General features: G+C 33.7%; 1 protein-coding gene across 1 annotated transcript in view; it reads left to right on the top strand.

The window, feature by feature from the left end:
• LOC149808315 (fibrocystin-L-like) overlaps window positions 1–26,373 on the top strand; it is a 185,574-nt gene extending 159,201 nt beyond the window's left edge. Inside the window, exons 58-64 of the mRNA XM_089966980.1 lie at window positions 3,875–4,091; window positions 9,491–9,604; window positions 10,804–11,039; window positions 11,730–11,800; window positions 22,164–22,321; window positions 24,006–24,320; window positions 24,706–26,373. Coding sequence (XP_089823106.1) covers window positions 3,875–4,091; window positions 9,491–9,604; window positions 10,804–11,039; window positions 11,730–11,800; window positions 22,164–22,321; window positions 24,006–24,320; window positions 24,706–25,061 — 1,467 coding nt within the window. The 3' untranslated portion in view covers window positions 25,062–26,373. The remainder of the gene's footprint in view (window positions 1–3,874; window positions 4,092–9,490; window positions 9,605–10,803; window positions 11,040–11,729; window positions 11,801–22,163; window positions 22,322–24,005; window positions 24,321–24,705) is intronic.
• The last annotated feature ends 794 nt before the right edge of the window (window positions 26,374–27,167 follow it).

Here is a 27,167-nt window from a genome sequence, read left to right as displayed (position 1 = left end):
TCTCTCCCATACATCAATCTTGCACCATATGTCCATCTTTACATCTATATTGCTCCATGTCCATCTGTACAATACATCTGTCTAGCTCCATAAATTCATCTGTTCCATGCTTCTGTCTAGCTCCATAAATCCATCTGTTCGATGCTTCTGTCTGCTCCATATGTCCATCTCTTCCATACAATTTTCTGTAATAAATGTTTTTTCTGCTTAAAACATCTTAAGTACTGGATGGAATTAAGTTGGATTTCTTATGAAGTCATAGGTCAAATTCAGTTGACACCCTTTTCAAATTAGATTTGATGAGCTATGTCCTTTGTTTGACGTGGAGCTTTTACCTTGCATACTGAATCAGGCATACTTCCCCAGTCACCATATTTGTGAGGAAATTCATGCCATATGAACTAATTCTTAGTTCAAAAGTTCATATTGACTCTTACATTGGAATCACATATAGTCAAACCTGTCAACAGCATTCACTTGTGGGAAAAGGTAAAACTGGCTGTTACACACAGGTGACCGTTATTCACAGATTCACCTTTTAAAGTTGATATTTGAATAAATACAATGCACAGAATATTATTAGTATTATATAATCAAAATTGTTTTATGTGTACTGTACAACAAAATCATAATTACAGGTATATGTTATTCTTTTCTAAATTTATGCTTCAGACAAGATTACTGCATTCCTGCTGACTTTAATCCATGCTATATATGAAATCATCACCAACTTAAAAATATTAACCAATCTTGGTTTATTTGCACTCTAAAAATATACACCAATCTTAGTTTATCTGTCCTCATAAAAACTATATCTGGAGTAGTTAGTTGCTGAACTCGCTAAGCTCCAATGACAGTCGGCTTACTTGAGAAACCCATGATGAACAGAAAATCAAAAGCTGTGGCTTTTCATTGTGACCCATGAACCAAAGCTTCACCTGCCTTTACAGAAATATTTTGATTACTGAATAACACCTGACCCCAATGAAAAAGGTTGTAACTCTTATCTCTTCTCAAAGATGACCAGTTTTTCTTCAGCAATAGCTTAAATTCACATGCAGGTGAAGATATCTACTATACCTGTCACAGTGGTACAAAAGGCAATTTCCATTTCTGCTGTGATAACAAAATATTTCCCACCATCCAGCAAACAAACTGCTTTAACCCTTTCCTGTAAGGATACAAACTGCCTTGCTTTTCATGCCGATATGTTGATACCTTTGAGGTTGATAGTGTTACTAGAGTATGATATCATATTTGCTGGCCTATAAGCCAATGTTGAGTATAAGTCAAATGAGCAAATTTGGTAAATTTTCCATCCATCATCCATATGTAAGTTGATGCTAAGTATAAGAATAGGCTAGATCCTTACCTTGGCTTCGTCATTTTCACTTTGTTCCACACAGCATCACAAAATTTATCCTACCTGTAACTCGGTAACCTTTCCAGTCTGGATCAATAAATGTAGCTAAAAGTACCTAATTTGTTTCACACAAAGTATTTTAAATGTATTATGTACTTTTAGCTACATATAATGATACTACCTAAAAATTTATTGAGTTGCAGATAGGATAATATTTGTGATGCTGTGTAGAATTAAACTATAATAACTTCTGGTTTCATAAATATTAAAAGTATCACTGTATGCTATTACCAGCAATAGGGAAATTGCATCATTAATGCTAAAATGCTTTCTCCACATTTTTGGGAGAAGAGAGATACAGAGATAGTTGCACGTGTATTCCATCACATTTTTCTTCTTGCACCTTGTGATCAAAGTAAAATATGACCATACATATACATATATATATATATATATATATATATATGAGAGAGATTCCAGTTCTTTGTTGCCACTGTTTAGCTGAAGCTTTTGTCAGAGAGAGAAAACATTAATAAATTAAGCAGTAAATGTAAATTATGAAAGTATATACCATACTCCTTCAGGGTTTAAATATTCACAATAGTTATATCCATATAGACTCAAATTAGGTTAAATCCCAAAAATGACCATTTTGCATGCTAATTTTCTTTGCAAGTATAGCAACCTATCAATTCCCAACAAATAAGGTCTTCTCTTTTTTTTTTAAGTGCATGTACTCTTCCTGTTCTTAGGCAGCAATTGTTTATAATCTTTGCTTGTGCTATATGTTACTTTAAATTGCTCTACGTCTTATCGGCAAGTTCAAAAGATGTCATTGGTTGTGAAATTTACACGTGTAACCACCTGGCATTTTCTTTCATTATATTATACCTTATTCATAAAGCCCATGGGTAGCCTAATTTCCCTCTTGGTACCCGCACTAATCTGATCCAGTCTGCTGAATCTTGAATTCAAACAGATGTTTGCTTGGAAAACCCGACTACAGCAGTAGCATATTTAATTAGCATGTAAATACCACTAAAAACCCATATGATTCTTGGACAATGGAAGTGTACACTAGTAAGATCAGTCATCAAGTATGTGAACAATACAGATTACCGTACAATCATCAAAACCTCTATCTCTCATAATAGGGCATAATTTTTATTTGATCATGATGTGCAATAAGAAAACTGTGATGGAATATGTTTTTGTCATGGATATTCATCTTCTAACTTGTCCATTCTAACACACGTATATCAAATTTAAACAATGTATATTACAAACAGTGTATATGCTGCTTTAGCGCAATTACATCCGATGTACATTCATTTTTAACACTGACAATCATGTAATTGTTTAAAATCCTTCTCAGTGTGGGGTTTTATAAATTTTTCATATACAGTCTCTTCCCCAAAATGAAATATTTTTTTACACATTATTGATCTTGCTTTTTTTCATACAAAAAATGATGTGACACACGATAAAGTGATTTGGATGACAAAATGTATGTATAAGTCGATTCAGAGTATAAGATAAAACTAAGATTTTTTGGTCATAAAGTATTGTCTTATAGGTTGGCAAATACATTAAGTACAATTGAAATATGAAATGCTTAAACATTGATTCACATGATATGCCTTTATCTAAACAATGCCTTGCTCATCAAACAAAAGAAGTGTTTAATTTTTCATACATGGAACTGTAAACTGCTGATACACTAAATGAGCACATAAGACTGGGGGAAACCAGTTTGGTTAGGAAGCACAGGGTCACTAACTGTAGAAGGAAGGTGACCATTAAATACCAAGTATTTGTATTAGGGGGAAATAAAATGGCCTTAGTGACAGGTGACTGTTGAACACAGGTGACCATTAGGACAGGTTTCACAGTATATCATATCTGGTTTTTCATTTCTAATATCAAGTATCTCTTTGTTTCCTTTTGTTTAACTTATCTATACCATGTATGTCATGTTAGGTCTATAACAGGTACAAAAAAATAATAAAATTGAAAAATAAACTAAGGATTAACAGCTGGAGAAAATATATTCACTGCAAGCATATATTTACTTTGTTTGGAAATAAGACAAGTTAATTTGCCTCAATTAATATACATCATGGATTAGTTGTGGGACACAAGATGGGAAGAAAAACAATGAAAACATTTTTCATGAAAGTTATAGTTTTGTTTCCTTTTTTTTTTTTGATGGTATGTTTTGTTTTTGTGATGGTATGTTTTTTTTAAAAATGTTTTTTTATATTATGATATGTTTTTTGGGGGGGATCATACGTTTTTGTTATGTTTTTATTTTGTTGTAGTTTAATTTTGCTTAAATGCTCATGAAATGTAGAGATCTGCCATGAACCTCAAAAACATTTTGGATGGAAGTTAGGCATTTCAAGTTGAGTTTTAAATTCTTGGTTTAAGGAAGATTTAGCTTACTTGAACAAATTAATCCATAATGAATGTAGAGTCCTCTTCAGAGTTTTTCTGTATTTATCCTCACAGGGTCACACATGGAATGTGACAGCATCCTTGGTGAATGGCAGTAGTTGTCGTACACTAACAGGAACTCTTAGCACAACCTTTAATCCCTCAACAGGGAAGGCCACCTTCAGCAACCTGAACTTCACTGCTATTGGTCAAAACTATGTAAAGTATCGCATCATGTCCAACCCAGCAGAGTATGATGAGATTTACAACACTGCCATATCCTCACAAACGAGTAATGGAACTTTTCTAACATTTTTTTAAAGGATGAGTTGTATTGCATAAGTCTAAATATATTTATTGTATATTCGGATTATGTTAATCATATGGACTGTATATGGTTAGCGTTTATTGTTATATTGATAATTTTCACAAGTATGACACGATTAGTTTGCACTGTCATTCCCTTGGGAAGAAAAGAACTGCTGTTTGTTTTTATTTTTTAAATAATTTCATAGATATATTAATAAATCCAAGATTATAATACTTTTAAATATTTTGATTATCTAGAATTAACTTTGTGAGAAGGTTCTGAATATTGGGCATAATTAGTTCTGTTTACCATTATAGTTTCATCACACTCATGATCTCAAACACATTTATTATTTCTTTAGTAATGCAGAACTATTATAAAGTGTTATTGGATCTCATAATTACTATTTGCTAAAATTATGTTAAAAATTATACTTTGAAATACTTTGTCACACGTGATCCATGTAACAGTCTCCCCTTAGTCTTATATATTTTATCCCACTGCAAATTATCCTCAAATATGAGATTGTATAATTTGGCTAATTCAGCATGTTCTTACAGTATTAAAAGCATTGAAACTTATTAACTATAAATAATTATAATCTTATTTTTGTGCTCAATGCTTTATTAAATACATATGAAACAAGCTCAGAATAAGCGGATGGAAACACAACATTGTGTTTAGAATATTCTTCCTTTTAAAATCATCCAAATGTTGAAATCATTAAAGATTCTTATTAGTATGGTCATTGGAAACTATAGATGATTTGTTGTTGTAGGGTTTAATGCCATTTTTCAGCAAACACTAGGCTATATATGGCGGCCAGTTTTAATGGTGGAGGAAGAACCCGGGAAAAACCCCGGAAGGAACCACTGACCCACAAGAAGCTACTTGCAAGCTTTTTCACATACCCACATTGGCTGAATCCAAGACTCAAACCCACGCAGACAGAGGTGAGATGGCAGTGATCCATAACGGAGGGTACTTTAGACCACTCAGCCACTCAGTGCTCCAGCAATAGATGAAGTTGTTAATATGTTATATTTTCGATGATCATATGGACTGAATGTGCTTGGCATTTGTTCATTCTTTTGCTTTTATTTTATTTATCCTTAAGGCATATGAATATGTCAACAAAAACTGAAACACAAAAGCACGTGGAATGCTATGAGATATTTGATTTCAAACATGTGAGTTTATATAGGAAAGGGTACATTCCAAGCAGCATCAGTATGGAACTAGTATGATTATTACATAATGAATAACCTTTTGTTATTATCTGGACAATTCCATAATAATTTCTCGGAAAATGAAACTTTATAAATAATTATCCATTAAACTGCTACTTTATGATTCAATCATTTCTAATATATGGCGTTTAGATCATATCATTTTCTTGTCTATGCAGCAAATACTTTATAAATAATGCCACTATACAAATAACATGATTAGTTGATCCTGACTGAAAGCCATGCAGTATTTCTTGAGATAGATTAGTAAACAAACTGTATGATATTCATCTTCTACAAGAGATATATTACTACAATAAAAGACAAGTATCCCACGGATAGTAAGTAGCAACACAATCCTGTTACCACTACCTATAAGATCATTAAGATTAGAGCATCGACAACTCCAAAGATCTTTATGGACAGTTGTTATACTATGGCAAAATACTTCTCAACATTTATAACTGTATTATACTTTTGGTAATACCTGCATTTTGTTTGATATTTTAATGAATGCAATCTCTCACGCCTTTCAGAACTGCTGACACAAATGCTGTAACACATCGAATATCTTACGATCTACATACAAATTCAAAACCATTGCCTTAGCTTCATGATACATCTCTGACATGTGATCTTTATTTAATCCCTCAGTTATTATCTAATGAGTCATATAGATTGTAGCATTATGCAGGGTACTGGCTGCTATCCGTACATAACAATTTGCACTAATATTTAAGACACTTCCAGTAGTATTAAGCATGCAACTGTAGTCTGTCTAATCCCGAAAACAATCCATAATACTTCACATTACATAAGACACATAGATATTGCTGACGGAATTGACTCTTACCACTTGTAATACCCTTTGAATATGTCTGGTCCCCAATTGCAGAACCATAGAAAATTCCAATTTCGTTTATCTAATAAAACAAAGGCATAGCTCAGACTTGATACACTAATGCTGACGCTTCTTTAGCCTTCATCCAAGATATTTAGGGTTAAGTGATTCATATGTTTGCAAACTTTCTTTATTTCAAGCGATATCCCATTATATAAAAAGTTCCCAACAATGCTAAATTTCTTATTGGTACTCCAGTGCAAAACATAATTTTTTTCGTATCTCAACTAACTACTATTGCATTAGCATTATGGAAGCGATATTTTCAGTATATGTTGGTGCAATCATGCCATTCCGTCGGTGCAGTTTACTAGATTTTCCACACCTGAGAGGGCAAAACATCAAGGACGTTTTTGGATAAAAATATACCTTTACAACAGCTTTCTTTCTGTAAGCTTACCAAATCATTATTAAACAAAAACAGAATGTTAATGGATTCAACACACATCTTTATTTAGTCTCATGTTATCAGTTTGTGATCTTTACTTAGAAGCTCACATTTGATGCACAAATGTGTGCACATCATTCAGAGACAAATGTGATACTTACCTGGGTATCTGTACATATTGATGCCTTGGTTTATTTTTATACATATTCTTTCATAGGGCTGCACTCAAAATGAATGACACTGCTTTCCTCATTACAGGTCTGTTGGTAAGAAGAGCAACATTTAATTGCTTTAGATATGTTTTGGATGCAATATTTGACCAAAGCAATGTATTTGTGTCACCAGCAATGAAGCTGGCTACTGGCCGTATCACTACTTGATTTAGAGCAAGATGAGTACATAGGTACAAAAATCAGCTTTCATGTAATAACTTGTTAGATTATGCTAAATAAGCTAGTTCCATCTTTAGTGAAGCATTACAGAGAAATGGTTGAACATATCCATAAATGTCCAATAGATGATTCCATAGTTTTTTTAAAAAGTGCTTTGAAAGCGTCTAATACTAACATTTATCTTACATATATTACAGTAAACTTGACAGCATGCTAAATAAATAATACATGTTTGAACAGTCTTTTGCATATTGAAAATATTTGAGAAGAGGCCTTATTGTTGCTTTTATTGAAATTAAATAACGCTTTGGTAGGCAACTGATTATTTGGGTCAATCACCTAAAAGTGAAAATCTGTTCCAATTTGTTCAAAATATGTCATCCATTGAAATTTATGCTGATGGAAGAAAGCTTGGATTGAAAACTTGCATACAATGTGCATAATATGATTTTGTATTAAAAGAAGATAATACATATATAAGAGATTGTGCTGCATTATATTCAACTTACATGATAAATGTGTTGGGAAAGCAGTATTTTCACAACAACAAACAGTTGATTTTATTTGTCGTCGTTTTTTTGTCAAACATACAATAAATCATATTCACGAATCAGAAAATAGTAATAATCATCCCAAGCATGACAAAATTGTTTTTCACTGTTCGTCCCTTGTGAGGAAAAGAACTGCTGCTGTGGGTTTTAAAAAAAATAACATAATAGATACATCAATAAATCCAAGATCATGATATTTTTATACTTTTAATTATTTTAATTATTTAGAATAAACTTTGTGAGAAAGTTCTGAATATTGTGCATTATCAGTTCTCTTTACTTTACCATTTATAGTTTCATCACATGCATTACTTAGACCACACTGATTATTTCAGATTCGGCCAATGTGGGTATGTGAGAAAGCTTGCCAGTAGCTTCTTGTGTGTCGGTGGTTCTTTCCTGGGTTTTCCTGGATTCTTCCTCCACCATTAATACTGGCCGCCATGTATAGCCTATCGTGTGCTGAAAAATGGCATTAAACCCAACAACACCACCAACAACAACAACTGATTATTTATTTAATACGACAAAAATAGTATCAAGTGTTATTGGACCTCATCAGTATTATTTGTTCAAATTATGTAAAAAATATACTTTGAAACATGTTCCTAGAGTTGGATTAGTAAACAGTCTGCATGATATTCAACTTCTACAATCAATACGTTACTAAAATAAAAGACAATTACACAAAGGATACTAATTAGCAATAACATCATGCTACCACTACCTATATATAATATCATTATGATTAGAGCATCTGAAACTCCAAAGATTTTTTTATACATAAAACTGTAATCCTATGGAAATATAATTCTCAACACTTAGAAGTGTATTATACTTTCAAAAATACCTTAGTACATAGCAGTTTGTACTAATATTTAAGACACTTCCAATAATATTAAGCATGCAACAGTAGTCTGTCTAATCCTTAAAGTGAGCCATAATCCTTCACTTTACATGAGATACACAGAAACTGCTGAAAGAATTGACTGTAATATCCTTTGAATACATCTGGTCCCCAACTGCAGAAAAATAGCATACTATAGGTTCCCCCGTCATCAGATCTGTTAAAATATCCTTCACAACCAAAGTATTCCAATTTTGTTTGTTAATAAAATAAATACATTGATCAGAGTTGATACTACATCTTTTAGTCTTCGTCCAAGATAGTTTATGGTTAAGCCTGTGACCTATATAATTGCAAAATCAATTTTTTTGAAGCGGTATTCCGTTATATAAAAAATCCAAACACTTTGCTTAATTTCCGTCATGTACTCCAATGTGAAATCTAATTTCTTCTCAAATCCCAACTCACTACTATTGCATTAGTGTTACGGAAGCAATATTTTCAGCATATGTTGATGCTGTTATGTCGTTGCATCAGTGCAAACAGCTAAATAATCTGTATCTAGGTGAGCTAAGCATGAAAGGAAATTTCTTATAAAAAATGTACCTATACAAGAGGTTATTTTAGTAATCTTACCAACTTGTTATTTAGCAAATACAACAATCCTAGTGAATTCAACACAGATCTTTATTTAGTCTCTGTTGTAAAATGCAAGAACTCAGTTAAACCTTTTATTTACTTTACATATGACTGCACGTTAGAGTACACTGAATGTAAAAAGAAATGTTAATAATTTCCTATACATTTTGATCAAAGATATTGCTATAAACAAACTTGTACTCAGCTTATAAGAACAATCTATACTGAAATATTTTTTTTAGTGCTCTACTGTTTATTTTTATGAACATTACACAAAGGGATGCTTTCAAGTATATGCCCTATGCAACCCTGTGGAACACCAACATTCTTATCAGAATATTCCTTTTTCCAGAATGATCTGAAAGTTTAAATATATTTTTTCCACAACATCAGCATGTATCAGTAAAGATTATTGTTAGTCTTGATCTTTGCAGAGGATTATAACTGTATCACTGAGCCATGTGCAAATGGAGGAAACTGTACAAATAGAAGTGGCTCATATATTTGTAACTGCAAATCTGGGTGGAGAGGCACTGATTGCTCATACGGTATGTAAAGTTTATTCTTTATTGGTATGCCAAAATTGTTGAAGAGCAATTTCTAACATTGCATTTTGAGCAATATAAGTGATTTGGCAATTTGTTTTATACTTTTAATGTGTTTGCCATATGAGATACCTATCATAATATGAAGCATTTAACCTAATGATTTAATTTTCCATATGGAAAATGCATGCAGTCCTTTCTGTTCTGTGACACTAAGAACATATTAGGTCAGTCAAGAAAAACACCTTTTCCTTCTATTGGCAATTTTTTCAGATTTAAAGTTAAAAGAGTAATAATAATTTTAAAGTATGACTTCTTTTTAAAGTGAATGCAAGACTGAGTTCAAACAGTTGCTTCAAGATTTTGTATTTAATAGAATTTATTCATAATTATAATAATCATTCAAATTCCATAAGGGCATTTCCTATTCTATATTGCATTTCTATTTGAGTTACTAAAGCATTTAATATCCCTATTTACATCTAAGCATACAACAATTCCTCAGAAGATCGCTTTTATGCAGTTGGTATAAGTATTTTATTTTCACTCCATTTGCTGGTTGGTTGTTAGTAATGGAACAATGCAGGAGAACTCAGATTGACAATAGAACGAATGACATGTAATTTGTCTTGAAAATGATACAAAATGCCCTGGATGAAGGTAATTTCCAATGGAAATTTCCACCCATTTTGTAAGGTCATGTCTTTTTACTTAAATTTTAGCAAACAACCTCACAAAATTCAGGTACACCAGTGAATTTCTAAGGGAAAACCAATTTTTTGATCTCACACAAGTAAACATATTTTTCAAAATGGCATTCATGACATAGACTCAAACTGCTACCCTCAGATACCAGATACGGACAATGGTCAAGGACACATACAAATTAAATATGCATAACAACTCAATTTGTCATCATATTGATGAATTCAAACGTACAGTGCAAAAAAGTACATCTATTACAAATGATTAAATATGCCATTGAATATATCAATATAAAGTCTCCAACCTGTTTAAACATTGAAACCATTTTGATAATATTCTTTAACTCTCAGATATGATATATTTAATGTTTGTTCTTTACAGAAACAGTTTTATACACAGTGGTTTAAATGCCAGCTTTTATGAAATTTGTTTATTCATTTTCAAACGGTATTATATATATATATATATATACTAAAAATTACTCATGCTGTTTTCAGACATTGACGAGTGTTTCGAGGGGATATCCAATTGTCGTCAGACGTGTAGGAACACTGATGGAAGTTACAGTTGTTTATGTTATTTGGGTTTTAAAGGAAATGGTTATAATTGTACACCTGATGCGACGAAAAATGCTGTAACAATAATGTTCGTATTCACGTTTAGTCTACCGCCCAATGAGTGCCTAACTGAAACCAGTACCTACTATAAATATAAAACAGCTGTAACAAGGACGGTAAGCTAACTATATGTTATCAGTCAGATGCGTACAAAAGGGTTTGAAATCCGTTTAAACAGAGATAGCCCCTTTCCTTTAGAAACAAATTGTCTCTCTTGAATCATCTTATAGTATGCAATATTATTAATACAAAAATGAGATAATGTGTGAGTGTGTATGTTTGTGATTCGGATTTTTAACATAGCTTTAACAATTTTTCAGTCATATTGCTATGATATCTGCAGTGTGGCATTTTATAGTGATGTCTAGCATTGAGGCATCATGCCGCAGACATGTAGCATGATGTCCCACACAGTCACATTATCCTGACACCAGGCCGACCAGTCCTAACACTAACCTCTTACTGCTGAGCTCCAAGCGAGGCAGCTGTTAGTACCATTCTTATAAGTCTTTGGTATGATTTGGCTGGGGATCGAACCCATGACCTCCCACTTCGAGGCAGACACTCTAACCACTAGTCCACTGGAGCAGTCTTTGGAAATGATTGAATGATAATGCATATGAATTCATAGTTCATACATCCAAATATAAAATGAGTTTGAATCCACATAGAACACAAATAAAACTTCTGTGCATTTTTATGTGTATTATCTCAGTTTTTGCCTGTAATAACAGGCACATCTTATAGATTGCAGTTGAAATCATTATCTGTTCCATGATTTAAAACCAAATAATTATATCTTCCAGCTCTGGGAATACTTTCAACGAAAGCTTGAGGACAATTTTGTTAGCGTTGAGATAATACAAATGACATATACGTAAGTAGTTTCCATTTATTATATACATATGCAAACATTGAATTACAAACGAATTTGGCTGCTTCAAGATGCTTTTTTAAAAGAATATAATGTGTCAAGTAAATGTGGGCAACTTAACTGCTCAACATTTGTATGTTGTCATTGCAACTCATTTAAGCATCAGTTACATGGTGCTTGATTTTTAGACATTTTCTCAAATGTTATAAGATACATTTATATGAAAGCATCGTATCCATCCTTTCAATAACATCAACTATGCTGCCGATCAATGAATTTGGTATATGAGTTGTGAGCTTTCTAATATTTTAATGTATGGCAAATAAGATTTAACAATATATGAGAGTACTTGTTCGTGAACATCAATTGTGAGCAATTGCTATGTTAATTGATTGTTAATGGCTTAAGTACATTGCTATGTATATATTGTTCGACAGTATTTTTGAATTTTGTATGCAGTATATCAGGTCAATACCTAACAATACCATTGAGTGTAAAGGTGAAACATTAAGGTAATATACTAGTGTATCGGGTCAATACCTAACAATACCATTGAGTGTAAAGGTGAAACATTAAGGTAATGTACTAGTTTATCAGGTCAATACCTAACAATACCATTGAGTGTAAAGATGAAACATTAAGGTAATGTACTAGTTTATCAGGTCAGTACCTAACAATACCATTGAGTGTAAAGGTGAAACATTAAAGTAATGTACTAGTTTATTATTATGAAGCAATATGCTGATTTGTTAATTCTATGATAAACTCTAAATAGTAGCTAATTATGCAAATGACTTGTATACTTCTTTTAAACCAACATAAACAATAGAATAACCATTACAATGAAGTGCAATGTGCCAAGTGCTATTTATCTATATATATATATCCAGTTTCATCGCAACAGCACATGAGAAGTAAAGACAAAAGCATTCAAGTTGGGCATTTGAAGTATGCTTCTCTAAGCCAGTTATTTGTACATGCTACAATAAAATGTAATTTTATTTCCCCTGTAAGTGCTTCGGGATCCCATGGGATAGAATTGGTCACGTGATGAGTCAGTGAATGGTCCAGCATCAAGGAGTCAGTACTTTGTGTTTTTCTAGAGTTTTACATTTTTGCGATTTCAGTAATTTACAGATGAACTTTCATGCAAATTTGAAATTAGTGTGGGACAGAAACTTCCTCTACCGGCATTATACAGCCATAACTGTACCATACTTCATTGTTTCATCATTTTTGAGTGTCGTCTCTTGCACAGCTTTGCACAGTGTTGGAATCGGGACAAAGCCAAAGGTATCTTGTCAGTACTGGGAATGGACTATTGCAAGAAATATTGCAAAATAGAGCCAAGCAGCATTTAGCTGATAAGGCCAAAGATTCTCCAGCACAGTTGCAACAAAATGCAATGATTCCCAAAGGGGAACAACTATGCAAAATGATAACCTTGTAGTGGCATCAAAATCAAGGAGAAATCCTGCACCTACAGATAAGGGGACTATGCCATTACCGATGAGTTCGTCATGTAACTGTGAAATCTCGAGAGAGAGTCGGTGACAGAAAACGTGACATCTGCACAATAATGGCGGTGTCCAGATGACATTCTTATTGAATAACAAGTGACACACAATCAAGTGATGTGGGACCGTCAGCTTGAATTATTGACAAATTTCTCAGCTACGGTAACAACTCTGAAGTCATAAGTTGACAGTCTTAGCAAAAAACACATGGCTGATATGCTAGTGTTACCCTTCTCAGGCTCATGGATGAATTACTACATAATAAGTTAGACAGTACACCTGCAAATGTAAATAAACTGCTTGCAGATGCTGGTGATGTATTGTGGATGCTTTCTTCTTCATTTTGTGACATGTCTTATAAAAGAAAAGAACTGATCAAGCCAGATCTCCATTACAGTTATCAGTCTCTCTGTGCACCCCAAAATAAGGTAACTGACCTCCCATTTGGAGATGATCTGTCTACAAAAGTTAAAAATATTGCAGATGCTCAGCAGATAGGGAACAAAGTGTCTGGAAAGCTTTCAGCTTTAAGCACTGGAAGATACTCAGATTATAAAGATGCTCAAACAGGACCCAAGTCCTTTTTTTTTTCAAGATGGGGGACAGGTCCCAGCCCTATCAATGACAACCCCTGTCAAGATTTGTGAACAAAGGCAGTGTTGCATAAGCAGCAGTTTTCCCATTCATGAGAGCAGTTTCTTTCCCAGCCTGATATAATACACCAGAAAATCTTTTGCTGGTAAAGTTAGTCGTTGTGCTAAAAACTGGCAGAAGATAACCTCTGATGCATATATTGTATCTAATCTAAAAGGATAGCAGCCCAGTCCAAACTTGTATTCCAAAACAGAGAAAATTCTCTGACTGACAAAGAATCCACTCTAATTACAACTGAAATTGATAAACAGCTGAAAAAGGTAGTATTTGAGAGAATAAACTTTGCCTTTGTCTAACATTTTCACTAGAGAAAAGCGTGATGGGAGCATCAGGGTTATTCTTAACCTGCATGCTTTCAATGCACATGTGGTACGCCACCATTTTAAAGTGGAGACATTAAAAACAGCACTGACCTTGGTTCGCAAAGATTCTTATTTTGCTTGTATGGACCTGAAAGATGCATATTACTCTCTTCCAGTTGACATTTCTTTTTGCAAATATTTATGCTTTCACTGGAAAGGACAATTTTATCAATATACCTATTTACCAAATGGACTGGCATCTGCACAACGAGTATACACCGAAATAATGAATCCTGATTTTTTTCCTTGTGTAAGATGGGTTATCTCAATGTTTTCTATTTGGATGATAGTCTGCTTCAAGGTTCAACATACTTAGAGTGTCAAAACAATGTGTACCATACTACTGCATTACTGGACGATTTAGTATTTACAATACACCCAACTAAATCTATTCTGCAACCTACCCAAACTGTCAGCTTTGTGGGATTTCTCATTAATTCAGTAAATATGATGATTAGATTGACTGAGGGAAAGGCACAGGTATTGACTGAGTTTTGTTACAGAGTATTGAAGCGGAAACATTTGACTATTCGTGAATTAGCACAATTAATAGGTACAATGGTTGCTAGTGAGCCAGGCTTAGAATATGCCACTCTATAATCCTTTGGAAAGGGTGAAAGACAGATTGCTGAAAATGCATAAGGGCAATTATGATGCATCAATATCTCTTTCTTTCCAGCAATGCTAAAGATACAATTAAATGATGGATCCAAAATGTTAAAATCAGTTTTAAGCCTATTTGCAGAGGTAACCCAGACATTATTATCAAAAGTAAATGAGACAGACGATGTTAAAACTGGTGGTTGCTGGAGTAGTACTGAGAAAATGAGCCACGTCAGTGTTTTAGAATTGCAGGCCTGCTTCCAGACATTAGTCTCTCTGTGGATACAAATATAACTTACACATTAGTATCTTCATGGATAATACTGTAGCTATTGCTACATCAACAAAATGGGAGGTAGGAAGAGATTACTAGATCAAATAGCCTGTGATATTTGGTTATGATATATAGAAATAATAATAATAATGATGAGGGCTTTGTATAGCACTTAATCTTTAGAAGATCTAAGCACTTTACAACATTAGACAACACCTATAGCATAAAAAACACAACATATATAATGATATTATTACAAAAAACAAACACCATGAAATTAGAAAACATAAAAACATGCTGAAAATATTTAAGGTAGGGAACATTATTAGGTCTTTAAGTTTGTTCTTGCAGTCGAAATAAGGGAGTTTTAAGAGCACTCTTGAATATGTTCACTGTGTCTTTGTGTCTAAGTTCAGTGGGCAATTTTTTCCACGTTTCTGGGCCCTGGTATGCAAAAGAACATTGTCATATTACTTAGTTTTCGTTTTGGGAATAATGAGTATACAATTGTCAGAAGAGGAGTGTAAGTATCTTCTGGTGTGTACACATGGGTGAGGTCGGATAGGTATGTTGGACTGGAGTCCGTTAGTCAAACGTAGCACAGAGAACAAATTTTGTGTTTGATCCCGGATCGAATGGATAGCCAATGTAGGGTACAGAGCAGCGGGGGAGGTGTGCTGTGATCGTGGTACTCTTAAGTATGTTCCGAGCAGCTGTGTTTTGAACTTTTTGAAGTTGATATTGAGATGAACCAGACAATTGAGTTACAATAGTCCAGTTTTGAAAGTACTAATGAACATACAAGTGTTTTATGGCATCAACTGAAAGATATTTGCGAATTGAGCTGATGTGTCTCAGCTCAAGATATGCAGTCTTGCATATGTTCATGACATGTTGGTGCAATGTGAGAGTACTGTCCAGAGTGACACCTACGTTTTGTAATGACTGTGAATTTAATGTTGGTGTTGCTGATATTTATTGTTTGAGGTAAAGGATGTGAATGAGAAAGTCTTTGTGTTGTGATCAGAATGGCCTCAGTTTTATCATCATTCATCTGCAGCTTGTTACATGTCATCCATGATTTCACATCAGAAATGCACCTCTCTACACCTTGGATGGTAGCATCAACTTCAGTTAGGTGGGTAGATTTGTATATTTCCGTGTCATCAGCATACAATTGGTGAGACACTGGATGATGATTTTTGACACTTGAGAGCGGCTGAGTATATAGAATGAAGAGAACAGGTCCAAGAACAGAATCTGTGGAACACCAAAACATAGATTAACTGGGCTGGAGTGTATTCCATTTGCAGACACAATTTATGTCCTGTTGACTGAGTAGGACTTGAACCACAGTAAGGCTATTGTGTCAAATGCTGCAGACAAATCAAGGAGGGTGAGGACTGTAATCTTTCCGTTCTCCAAATCGGAGAGAATGTCATTAACTACTTTTAGAAGAGTAATTTCAGTACTGTGGCCAGATATGCAGATTGTGCATTGCTAAAAAGACTGTTTGAATTCAGATGAGATACAAGCTGGGATAGAACAACCTTTTCTAAGATTTTTTTATATAAATGGGAGATTAGAAACTGGGCAGTAGTTCTTTAGATCGTTATGGTCAAGTGTTGGTTTTGTCAGCAGAGGCTTTACATGGCACTTTTGAAAAATGATGTGAATTCTCCGGCTGAGAGAGAGGTATTAATAACATAAGTTGGTGCAGGCAATACTGGATCTAAGCACTCAAGCAGCAGTGATGTTGGAATTGGATCAAGTTCACATGACTTTGGTGCATTCTTCATCACGATTGTACGTACTAAATCCATAGAGACAAGTTCAAATGCTGCTAATGGTTGCCGCTGAAATTCTGTATCCCATCTGTATGGTGACAAGTCAGTTGAAATTGTGTTGTCAAGCTTGTCTCTAATGGTTTGTACTTTGTCACGGAAGAAATTTGCAAACAGGTCTGGAAGGTCAACTGGAGAGAAGGTAGTTGGAAGTGGTGTAGATTTGTTCCTTGACATTAGCTTGTTAGTAATCTCGAAGAACTCTTTACAGGTGGAACTTTCCATGATTTTAGTACTGTAGTGGGCTAATTTTGCTACATGGACTATGTTTGTGATGTTCTTCTTAGTGGCTTCATAGATTTGCTTTTGAATAGTGAGTCTGGTGAAAAGCCAAAGCCTCTCAGCTTTACGGTGGTCTCTTTTAGCAGTGTGAAGCTGATCCCTAACACTGCTATACAATGGAGAACACTTTTGAATTGATACTCTGCACTTGGTGGCTGGGGAATGTTTGTCGAGCAATGAACACAGGCAGTTATCAAGTTGTTCTGCTGTATGAGGTAGGCAAGTTGTTAGGTTTGCTTGGATGTCATGCATTAGTTTGGTTCTATTTATCATACGGAGGTTTCTCTTAGTAGTAAATAAAGGTGGAGGGTTAGGGGCAGATGCATCAAGATGTCATATAATGCAGAGGTGATCTGATGCAAGTTCATGGGATGCCATGGAGGAACATAGAATACTATCATCAGGTCTATGAAGAATCCAGTCTAAAATGTGACAATGTTTGGAAGAATGTACAATTACTAACAACTTGTTGCAATAGGCAGGGAAACTATGGCTGTGTTGTCCACAATGATGCTATCAGTTGGGAAACATATGTTGATCCACCTGTAAATTTGGTCCTGGCTTTCCTGACAGAGCTGTTTGACTCTAGTTTAGGTTACAGCTCCATCAACACTGCCAGATTTCCTATATCTAGTTTAGTTAAATTGAGTAGTAATGTTGACCTGGGTAATAATGTGCACATAAAAGGACTTTTGAGAGGGTGTCATAACCTGGGATGTGAGAACTGTGCTTAAGGCATCTGGAATAAATGTTACCCTTGGGGAACATTTCTTTGAAACAAGTGACTCAGAAACTATTGATCCTGTTGGCCTTACTTACCGTATATACTCGTGTATAAGCTGATTAATTTAGGAAAAAATAAAGGCCTGGAAGTAGGGTGGTCAGCTAATCTGCAGGCCAAAGTCTAAACTTGATAGTTTTTAGGTCATTTTGTAGACTACTGTAGTGGCTGTAACATGAAACAATACTTTTTTCAGCATCCTAAGACATGCACATGTAAAAAAAAAGTAACTTTCCGTGACCCGACAATTATTAAACTTTTATAAAGTAATATGATTGATTTTGTTATTATTCTGCACGTGCATATTTTCTGATTTCCCAGACACAAAATTAAATAAAGGTAAATACAAACTTCATAATTCACGGGCCTGTTGAGTTTACCAGGGAGACCATGCTAACTATATTGTACAGTACTTACACAGTGCAAAGCATGCATAGCGTCACTTAAATCCTTACTTATTCCCAAACATATTAGATGCAGATTTTGCTTTATTCATTATTTCAACCAAATTGCATATTTCCAGATAACATTTCAGCTAGTCCTTAATAGCTGTTTCATTTATTTTGAATCACGCACTCATGAGTTACTCATTTTCAATGATATAAGCGATCCTAGAAACTGAGGTAATATTTTTAAAAGGTATGCACATTTAATTGTACAAGGCACATAACCATCATAATTTACATGTTCACAAAGTGTGGTAATAATAAAGGCTAAAATTCACATATAGACCAACATCAATCAATTTTAGTTTTGTGTTTTAGCTGAACAAACATCATAACTTTCCTCACAATGGAAAGCTTGATGCTTCAGCGTATCCTTTGTTGATAATTGTCGGATTTGTCTTTCATTTTGCGACAGCAGTACAGGCAAGTTAATCATTAAAACCCTGAAACTGGCTTTTGATAAGAGGGCATTCTGACCGTTAACTATACCAGTTCATTGATGTGTAATGGCCTTTTATTCCATAATATTAGCATGATTACCATAATTTTGTAAAATGGGGTGTAAGGCATACCTATGATCTTTTCAAAAGCCAAGTAGGGAGACTGAATATAAAAAAAATAGAGATTGAGACCAAAAATTGGGAGGTTTTTCGTGTCATTTTTGAAGCCTTGTTTTCACTAAATATTTATTGATCTTCCTGATCCAATATGCATGAAATTTGCAAAAAGACGCCATGTGACGTGCCCTATTTTCCCCCCGGATGTGCCCTATCATATTCTGGTCAGCTGTGGTCAAACTGCACAATAGCTAAAGATTAGTCTTAAATAAACAAGCAAGAAAGCCAGCATGACTAATTAAAAGTTAATCCTTATCCATGCAACTATTTTGTGAAAACAATTGGCCCTCTGTTGTAATTGAAAGAAACCACATTCTGCACTATTGTGTGTTAAGCAAGCACCAGCAATTGATTGTCAAATTAAAGATTTCCAATTTTGTTGAACTAAAGGTACCAAAATAGCCAGCCTCATGATACAGTACATGTGGCAACTATCTTCCCCTCATTGTATATCCGACCGTATTCCCTTATTGTCAGCTCATAAAGCATTTAGTATTGCTTATTATAAAACAACTATTCTGAATTATTTTTTGAGGACACATTTGCTGCATGGTATGTATTTTCATTCCTTCTAATGGTAATTAACATTGGTATATATGGTATGAAAATGCCAGGTGTTCACTTGTGTAAGTTTCTTTTGTGGGAATGCCGCTATAGCATATGGAGTTAAAGCATTTGTAGTGACCATTTTTCGGGATTGAAATTAATTGTGGACAGTTTCATTGTTGTGGTTTATCTTGATTGTTCTGGTTTATTTTTTTATTATCTTTATTATTGTAGAGGTAAAAAAAATCATTAATTTAAGTGAATAATGTTTAAACATAATGTTCTATTTAGTGAAAAAGCGAATTCTTTATAGTAAGGTAATTATTTCATCGCAACAATAATTCACAGGTGATACAACAGAACATGTAGGACTTTTCTTGTTTAGAAGAAATGAAAATTGAGAAAATGTAATAATCGAGAGTACTCTACAAAAATCGGAAGATATTATGAAATCGGGTGGTAGTCGTGAAGTGACCCCCAAAATCGGAAGCTTTTTTTTCCTCCTGGCATGAAAGTTGACAGGTATGGTGTAAGGTTGCTTACATCAAAGCAAATTACAACTCAGTTTTTACGGTATTAGCATAATTTTGGAAGCATTATTTGTGAAACCTTTTTATTTTCAACTCCAAGGAATGTACTTAATTTAGTGCGTATTACACCTACAATGTACATGAGGTGGCGTCATTATATAAATATGTTAAGTAGCCTAATTGTGAGCATTGAATCAAACCGTATTGTTTGTTCATTATGTTGTTATACTGGGATTACATTTTAATGAGTTAGGTATTTACAGTTTCAAAGCAAAGTAAAAACGTAATTACCGGTGCACTGATATAAAATGTCCAATGCAATAATGCATAAACAAACAATAATAGAGTCAAAAGGGAGAGGTAGTGTTACAGCAACTCACGATTGCTAAATTTTTGTCATCGTTCGATCAAATTATACACAAATATAAATTAGGCAGAAACAATAAGAAAACAAAATTAAATAAATTAATTTTCAAACAAGGTTATACCATTTCTTTATAATAATCATAAACACCAAAATATAAGTTTGCCTAAATAAATGCATTTAGAACTTAACCTCATGCATCTTGAGATATCTCAGAGTTGTAGGTCGGCTTATACGCGGGTTATGCACTTTTTAGTGTTTATACCTGTTCAGTTTGGGGGTCGGCTTATACGCAAACAGGCTTATACACGAGTATATACGGTAGTGGACAGAGATACCAAACCTTGCATGTCATAAATATTGATGATATTACTATTTATTCTGATAGAGTTGTCAGAATTAGGGACCTTTTGAAGCAAAGTAAACCTAGTATCACAAATGACTTTTTCTGCGTATCATGATAAAAGACTATGTATAGCTGAAACCTTACAAGATCAGTAGAACTTCTTCCCTTTAAGGAAATGAGAGAAAAAAAATTGATAACCACACAACCTCCTTTTAGAGCTGTTGCCAAAAGCACCATAGCAAGATGGATCAAGACTGTTATGAAGGAGGCAGGGATTGATACATCCATTTGTGGGCCCCACAGCACCAGAGCTGCATCAAGCACTGCTGCAGCTAAAATGGAACTGTCTTTTAACATACTATTATTAAGACTGTTGGATGGAGTAATGACTGCAAGTTCTATCATAAACCTGTATCAGATGGCTTAGATTTCAGCAGTGCTGTGCTTGAGAAGTCCCAGCTATAAAAATATTTTGATTCAATCTCAGATGCTTATGTATTGTTCTTTATAATTTTATCTATCATCACAAATATACATTTTACTTTATTTTTTCTTCATTGTCGTGCTTGGATGCATAAACTCTGAAATCTCATGGGATCCTGAGGCACTTACAGGGGAAATAAAATTTCACAATTAAACAAGACTTACCAAAGTTGCAGTGTGATTGGGATTTTATGAACCTGTAAGTGCCTGAGGGATCACATGCCCACCCTTATGCAAATTAATTATGTTCATGCATAACCCACCCTATTGTTGTTCTCTGAGGCATCCAAGCTGATCATGTGCTAAAGACAGACTCATCACGTGACCGATTCCATCTCATGTGATCCCTCAGGCACTTACAGGTTCATAAAATCCCAATCAAACTGCGACTTTGGTAAGTCCTGTTTAATTGTGAAATTGTGTAAGTTATTTGCGGTACAGTGAGAGCCAATTCCAAATGCCTTAAAACTGCAAACAATTACCAAATTATGGAAATATCCAGTACATTTTTTTCTTCATCTAGTATTGCGGTAACACATGTTTTGTTCCACATTACCTGCAGACAGTACTTTTGTTCAGCACAAAATCCATCTATTTCTGTAGCACATTTCCAGTACATATAAAATTCAAAACATTGACCAACTCGTGTACACTCAGGGTAGTGCGTACTTACAACTATAACCTTACAATTGTCATTTATATCATCATCTATTTCAGTATAGGGAGTTTGCAGGTCAATTTCAACGTAATCACTCAAAACAGAGGTACAGCCAGAAGTTCTCTTGTTAGATCAGGAGCAGAAAGTTACAATGAGACGTTTCTTATAGATGACAAAAATGCTTCAGTTTTATCTGTCACAGTCGGTAACCAGACAGGTAAGAAAAACATGAACAAACTAAAGATACATTATCTGTGAAAAATTAAAATCAGTCAGTGTAATTATCCTAAAAAATGGCATAGATACTCATTAAGTAAATAATATTAAGTATTAATCCGCATTTACATTCACAATATTTTAAATATTTTAAAGTTGCAGTGGTTTAAATGATCAATAAGGTGTTCATCATTTGTTCACTTCCTGGTGGCTTTATCAACCGTATTGTATATAACTGTTACAAATTCTTTTGGTAGATAGTCATTTGTATCAAATGCTATGTTCACAGGCAATATATATATTTCACAACTCTAGAAGTATTGGATGTTCTGAATGAATTCCAATCTTTAATTCAGTGATGTATCAATGGCTTTGATTGAGCTGATCAGCCAAGTCTTGTTGGATTTCAACGACATGATCCAGGATGTATTTGACAGAATTCACAATATTTTCAAACGAATGATTTAGTCAAAAATGTTCATGAGCACGGTTTGTAATTCCAATGAATAATTTTAATAAATGTTTTCTTAAATTATAACTGAAAATAACTAAAACAATTATATTATGTCAGTACTGAATAAATTTATTGATCAAAAACCTTATATTAACGATTGAGACATAATAAGCTAACCAGAATATGGGTTTAATTTCCCATCAAATTTGCAACATAGATATTTTTGTAGAACTTGCAAAGGTCAAATTCCATGACAAAATGTTCACATATATAATTGTGTGTTTTATGTCGTTTTGTTCTAATATATGGGTAAGAAAGCATTCTCATCACATCTGCCTTGTAAGTTGGTCATGATTTTGTTTTATTCGTTGCCTGACCTGCTTCTGCATATAAAAAAATTCTGTTTCTCAGACAGCTAACTATTCTATTATAAAATTACTGAATATTTTGAGAGTATTATTTCTTCTTAGAACAAAATGTTGAAGGCTTGTAAATTGAAATTAGTGTGAACTCAACATAAGCAAAGATCACAATACTTTGAAAGCATTTTTCTTGCAATGGAAATAGGACAAGGTGCCTACTGAAAAGCTTAGTAGTTTTTAGAAAGTTAATATAAATACCTTTTAATTTTTAGCATAAAAGCAACTGTCTTGGAATCAAGCGACCATGTGCATTTGTTGAGAGTATGGTCAGAGATGGTTTGGTGAAAATAATGACATTTAAGAGAATTAAAAATATACGAGTCGTGTGATTTCAAACATTGTTATTACTTGTAGTGTTATGCAACTCTCCAGATACTTTTAAAATTTGTTGGCATTCAGCGGTTGAAATATTTAGGTTTTTTTAACTTTAGACATTTAGTTTGCCTTTTTTTAAAAATGTTTACATTATCTGACAGAAGCAACAAAGTCATGCTTTATAAAGTATTGTATCTTGTATCAAGTTTCTTATCTTTCCATGGAAGGCTATAGAAATATGGATAAATTGATAGACATACTGATACCTTCACTAAATTGAGTCATACATACTGAAACTATAGGCATTGGTTATTAGCTTTGATGTCATGATGTAAAAGTCCAAAGAATCAGATTCCTATAATAGTTCGCATTTCTAATCTGATTCAATTTTGAAAAGGTGAAAAGATGTTGCATTCTAATTTGATATGCAACTTTTGTCCACTGAATATTGAGTTATTAATAAAGTTGGGTTACACTTTTCTTGTTTCACACAGTGCAACCACAATCAACCACGATCTGTATCCAAGCAAAGATGAGGATTTCTCTTCAAAAAAACATTACAGAGGTGTATGGTAATGTCCCATTCATCTCAGTCCTTGACAGTAGTGAAGGTGATCGCAGATCCGCATGCAGCTCAAAGATATTGCTGAAAGCCACATTCCAAAAAACCAATCCCTCAAACACTTCGCAAGGTTGTACCAACATACCTCAATTTGGAAACAGAATGTTGAAAATTGACTTGCAGTTATCTTCCATTTTAGATGGCTTCTCCTTCCATGTTGGTGATAGTGACACTAACAATGGAATTAGTAAGTATACATATAATTGTCAGTATTGTTAATTATCACAGATGTCATTAAGCTGTTATTGCAAGCTTAAATATTTTCTTTTCTCAAAGACTTGCCTGTATTCTGGATTACTATCAGCAACTAATTTTGATAAGTGTTGGTCATATGTATTTTATTACACTAAGAGCGAGTCTCCTCGAGTTAGCAGCAGGACTATGTGCTGATGAAATAAAAGGAAATATCATTTTATAAAACCATTTAAAACCATTCATATTTGAATTACCAATACTAGTCGTATGCACCACTAACGAATCTTTTATGTAAATACTCTAAGTTCAGCTATTTGATATGAAGTTTTTCAGTTTTGTTGCATTTCGTATTATTTTATCATTGGCTTTATTTTCAGGACAGAATTATACCATGCAACGAAATGATGCCGAGTTTTTCTTTCTTGGGTACCATAGTCAGCTGTACGGCAGTAGCAAATGTTTCAGCTTTGCTAACAGACTCACTGGTCTTCTGAATGTGAATGTTTCTACCATCACCATCTATATTGGCAATGAGTTTATCACTGTTACGAATAACCTCGGTTATGCTTATAACCTCTGTTCATCTTGTTTATTTGCATTGAATGGACAACATGATTCAGTGGGCTTGGCAAATGAAGAAATATACATTGGTTTGAATAGACCCATTTACAACCTCTATCACCGCAAAGGAAATGGCATCTGCAGCGCAGAAATAAGCTGGACCTGCCCTTGAAATTATATAATGAAACATTGCAACTGCTGCAAGCTCAGTACCTCATCAGATAAGACAAAACTGCAGTCATGTATTATTATCTGAAATTGCAGCAACATAGTTTTACAGCATTAAGATAAATTGATGGATAAACTCCAAAATAGTTTCATAAATTTATATTGACTTCAGAATGTACATATTTTTGACACTAGGAAAATACAAAGCATATATCTAATAGCGTATCCATCTTTATTTCGCTGGTGTTCTATATTTAGCATATACATTATATACAATTTAGCTTACATATATCTCATTAGGTTAAACATTCATAAAGAAGCACAAATACTTATGGTGTAAATCTGCAAGAGTAAAACTAAATTGAACTAGCTTTAAAGCCCCAATGCTGTCGTTTATTGTACATTTCGCCATTCCTCCAATCTGAATAACGTTTGGAAGGATGGAAATGATCTGTTAAAAAGGCTATCTGACATAAACTGTTCTGTAAATTAATCAAGATCTTAGGATTAAAACAATGTTAAAATATTCACTTTAGAATTAAGAGGTGCCACCTGTTAATTTATTCAGTGATGCTGGTCTTTATTCATTCTTTTTTAAAAGTGCACCTGTTGGTGGCTTATCTAATAACAATAACATTCGCACCTGGCGCACAAATTGATTACAGAGGAATGAAGAGCGGCAAGGCCTCTTTTTAAGTGGATCTGACGTGAAATGGCATCCCTCAGATGAAAGTAAGACTAGGGTGAATATTGGCAGTAATCAACTTGGTATTGGCCTACTTAGGCGCACAAATTTCGGCTGAAGACAATCTGGCATAGAGTGGTGTTGACTTAATTTTGTTTACAACAGTGAGGTCATCAAATCCTTTGTTCCTGCTTTCATCTGAAATCGGTTTACCCACGGATGGCACCGAAAAACATCAGATTAATTTGTACACATGTGAAAAATGGCAGAAATTTTCAGTTCAAAGGAGAAATTGCATGGCTCATAATATAATGAAATGTCAATACTATCTGGTATTTTGGAAACCCAAAGATGTTTAAGACCAATACCTTTCAAGATTCTGTATTATTCAGATGATTTGGTATATAAAAGTTTTTGCATGTAACGGAGGCATTTGGGGCTTTTTATGGACACATCCATTGGTGTATGTGTGTTAACAAATTTCTGGATACCAGTACACAAATGGCAACTTTACGAGCTCTGTTATGTATGCTTTACTAATTCTGTAAACATTTTCGAAAATTTTCTTAAAATATATACATGTATACTGATTTGTATAATTATATTGTTGTAATAAAATGTTAGATTCAGAGGTTGTTTTCTTGTGTTCCTGTTCATACCTAAAATTGGACAGATAATAATTTCAAAGATATCAAAGTATGCAGGGCAACTGTGGATCATACATTAACTGCTATTGACTAGGATGTTAGTAAATGAGTCAACAAAAGATGTACAAAAGGAGATTGACGTTACGATCTCTGGAGGCTTAAATGTCATAACAGGAAAGAGCGATTAATAACAAGATTATATAAAATAATAATCTATCTTCCTAAAATGCAAAATGAAATAATTACATATAGCTTTCATTTGTTAACGAATTCCAATTAATTATAAATGTTATGTCAATTCCAATAGTTCCAAGTAATCCAAATACTTTCAAAAGGTATTCCGATTTATAACTGTAATGTCCTGACGTACCAAAACCAAAGAAGATTCATTATGATTCAAATCCAAAGGAACTTTAAACAATTTGAGAATAAAATGAAATGAGATATTAATCCAAGTGTTCTTTTAAAATGAATTCATGGCACATGTATTTCCAATCAAGTTATTAATCCATATGTCCTTTAAATGAATGTTGCATCACTGCAATTCCAGCGAATGATTATATTAAATAAACAAATCTATATCTTTTAAGACAAGAAGTAATATCAAGAATGAATTATTCATATCCAAATTTCAACTAATTTGCAATAATTAGAAATGGAATACAAGACTTTTTAATCAATAATATGGTTTCTCAGAATGCTAATTGCATTTAACAGGGGTCAGGTGGTGTACTTTAATTAATCCGAAACTAGGTCTAACCTTTTGCAATTACCAAAG

This window comes from Sinohyriopsis cumingii, chromosome 1 (assembly GCF_028554795.1).
Source record: "Sinohyriopsis cumingii isolate HCF-2022 chromosome 1, ASM2855479v2, whole genome shotgun sequence".
Lineage (NCBI taxonomy): Eukaryota > Metazoa > Mollusca > Bivalvia > Unionida > Unionidae > Sinohyriopsis > Sinohyriopsis cumingii.
Note: the sequence above shows the minus strand (reverse complement) of the source record. Positions and strands in the feature narration are given on the sequence as shown.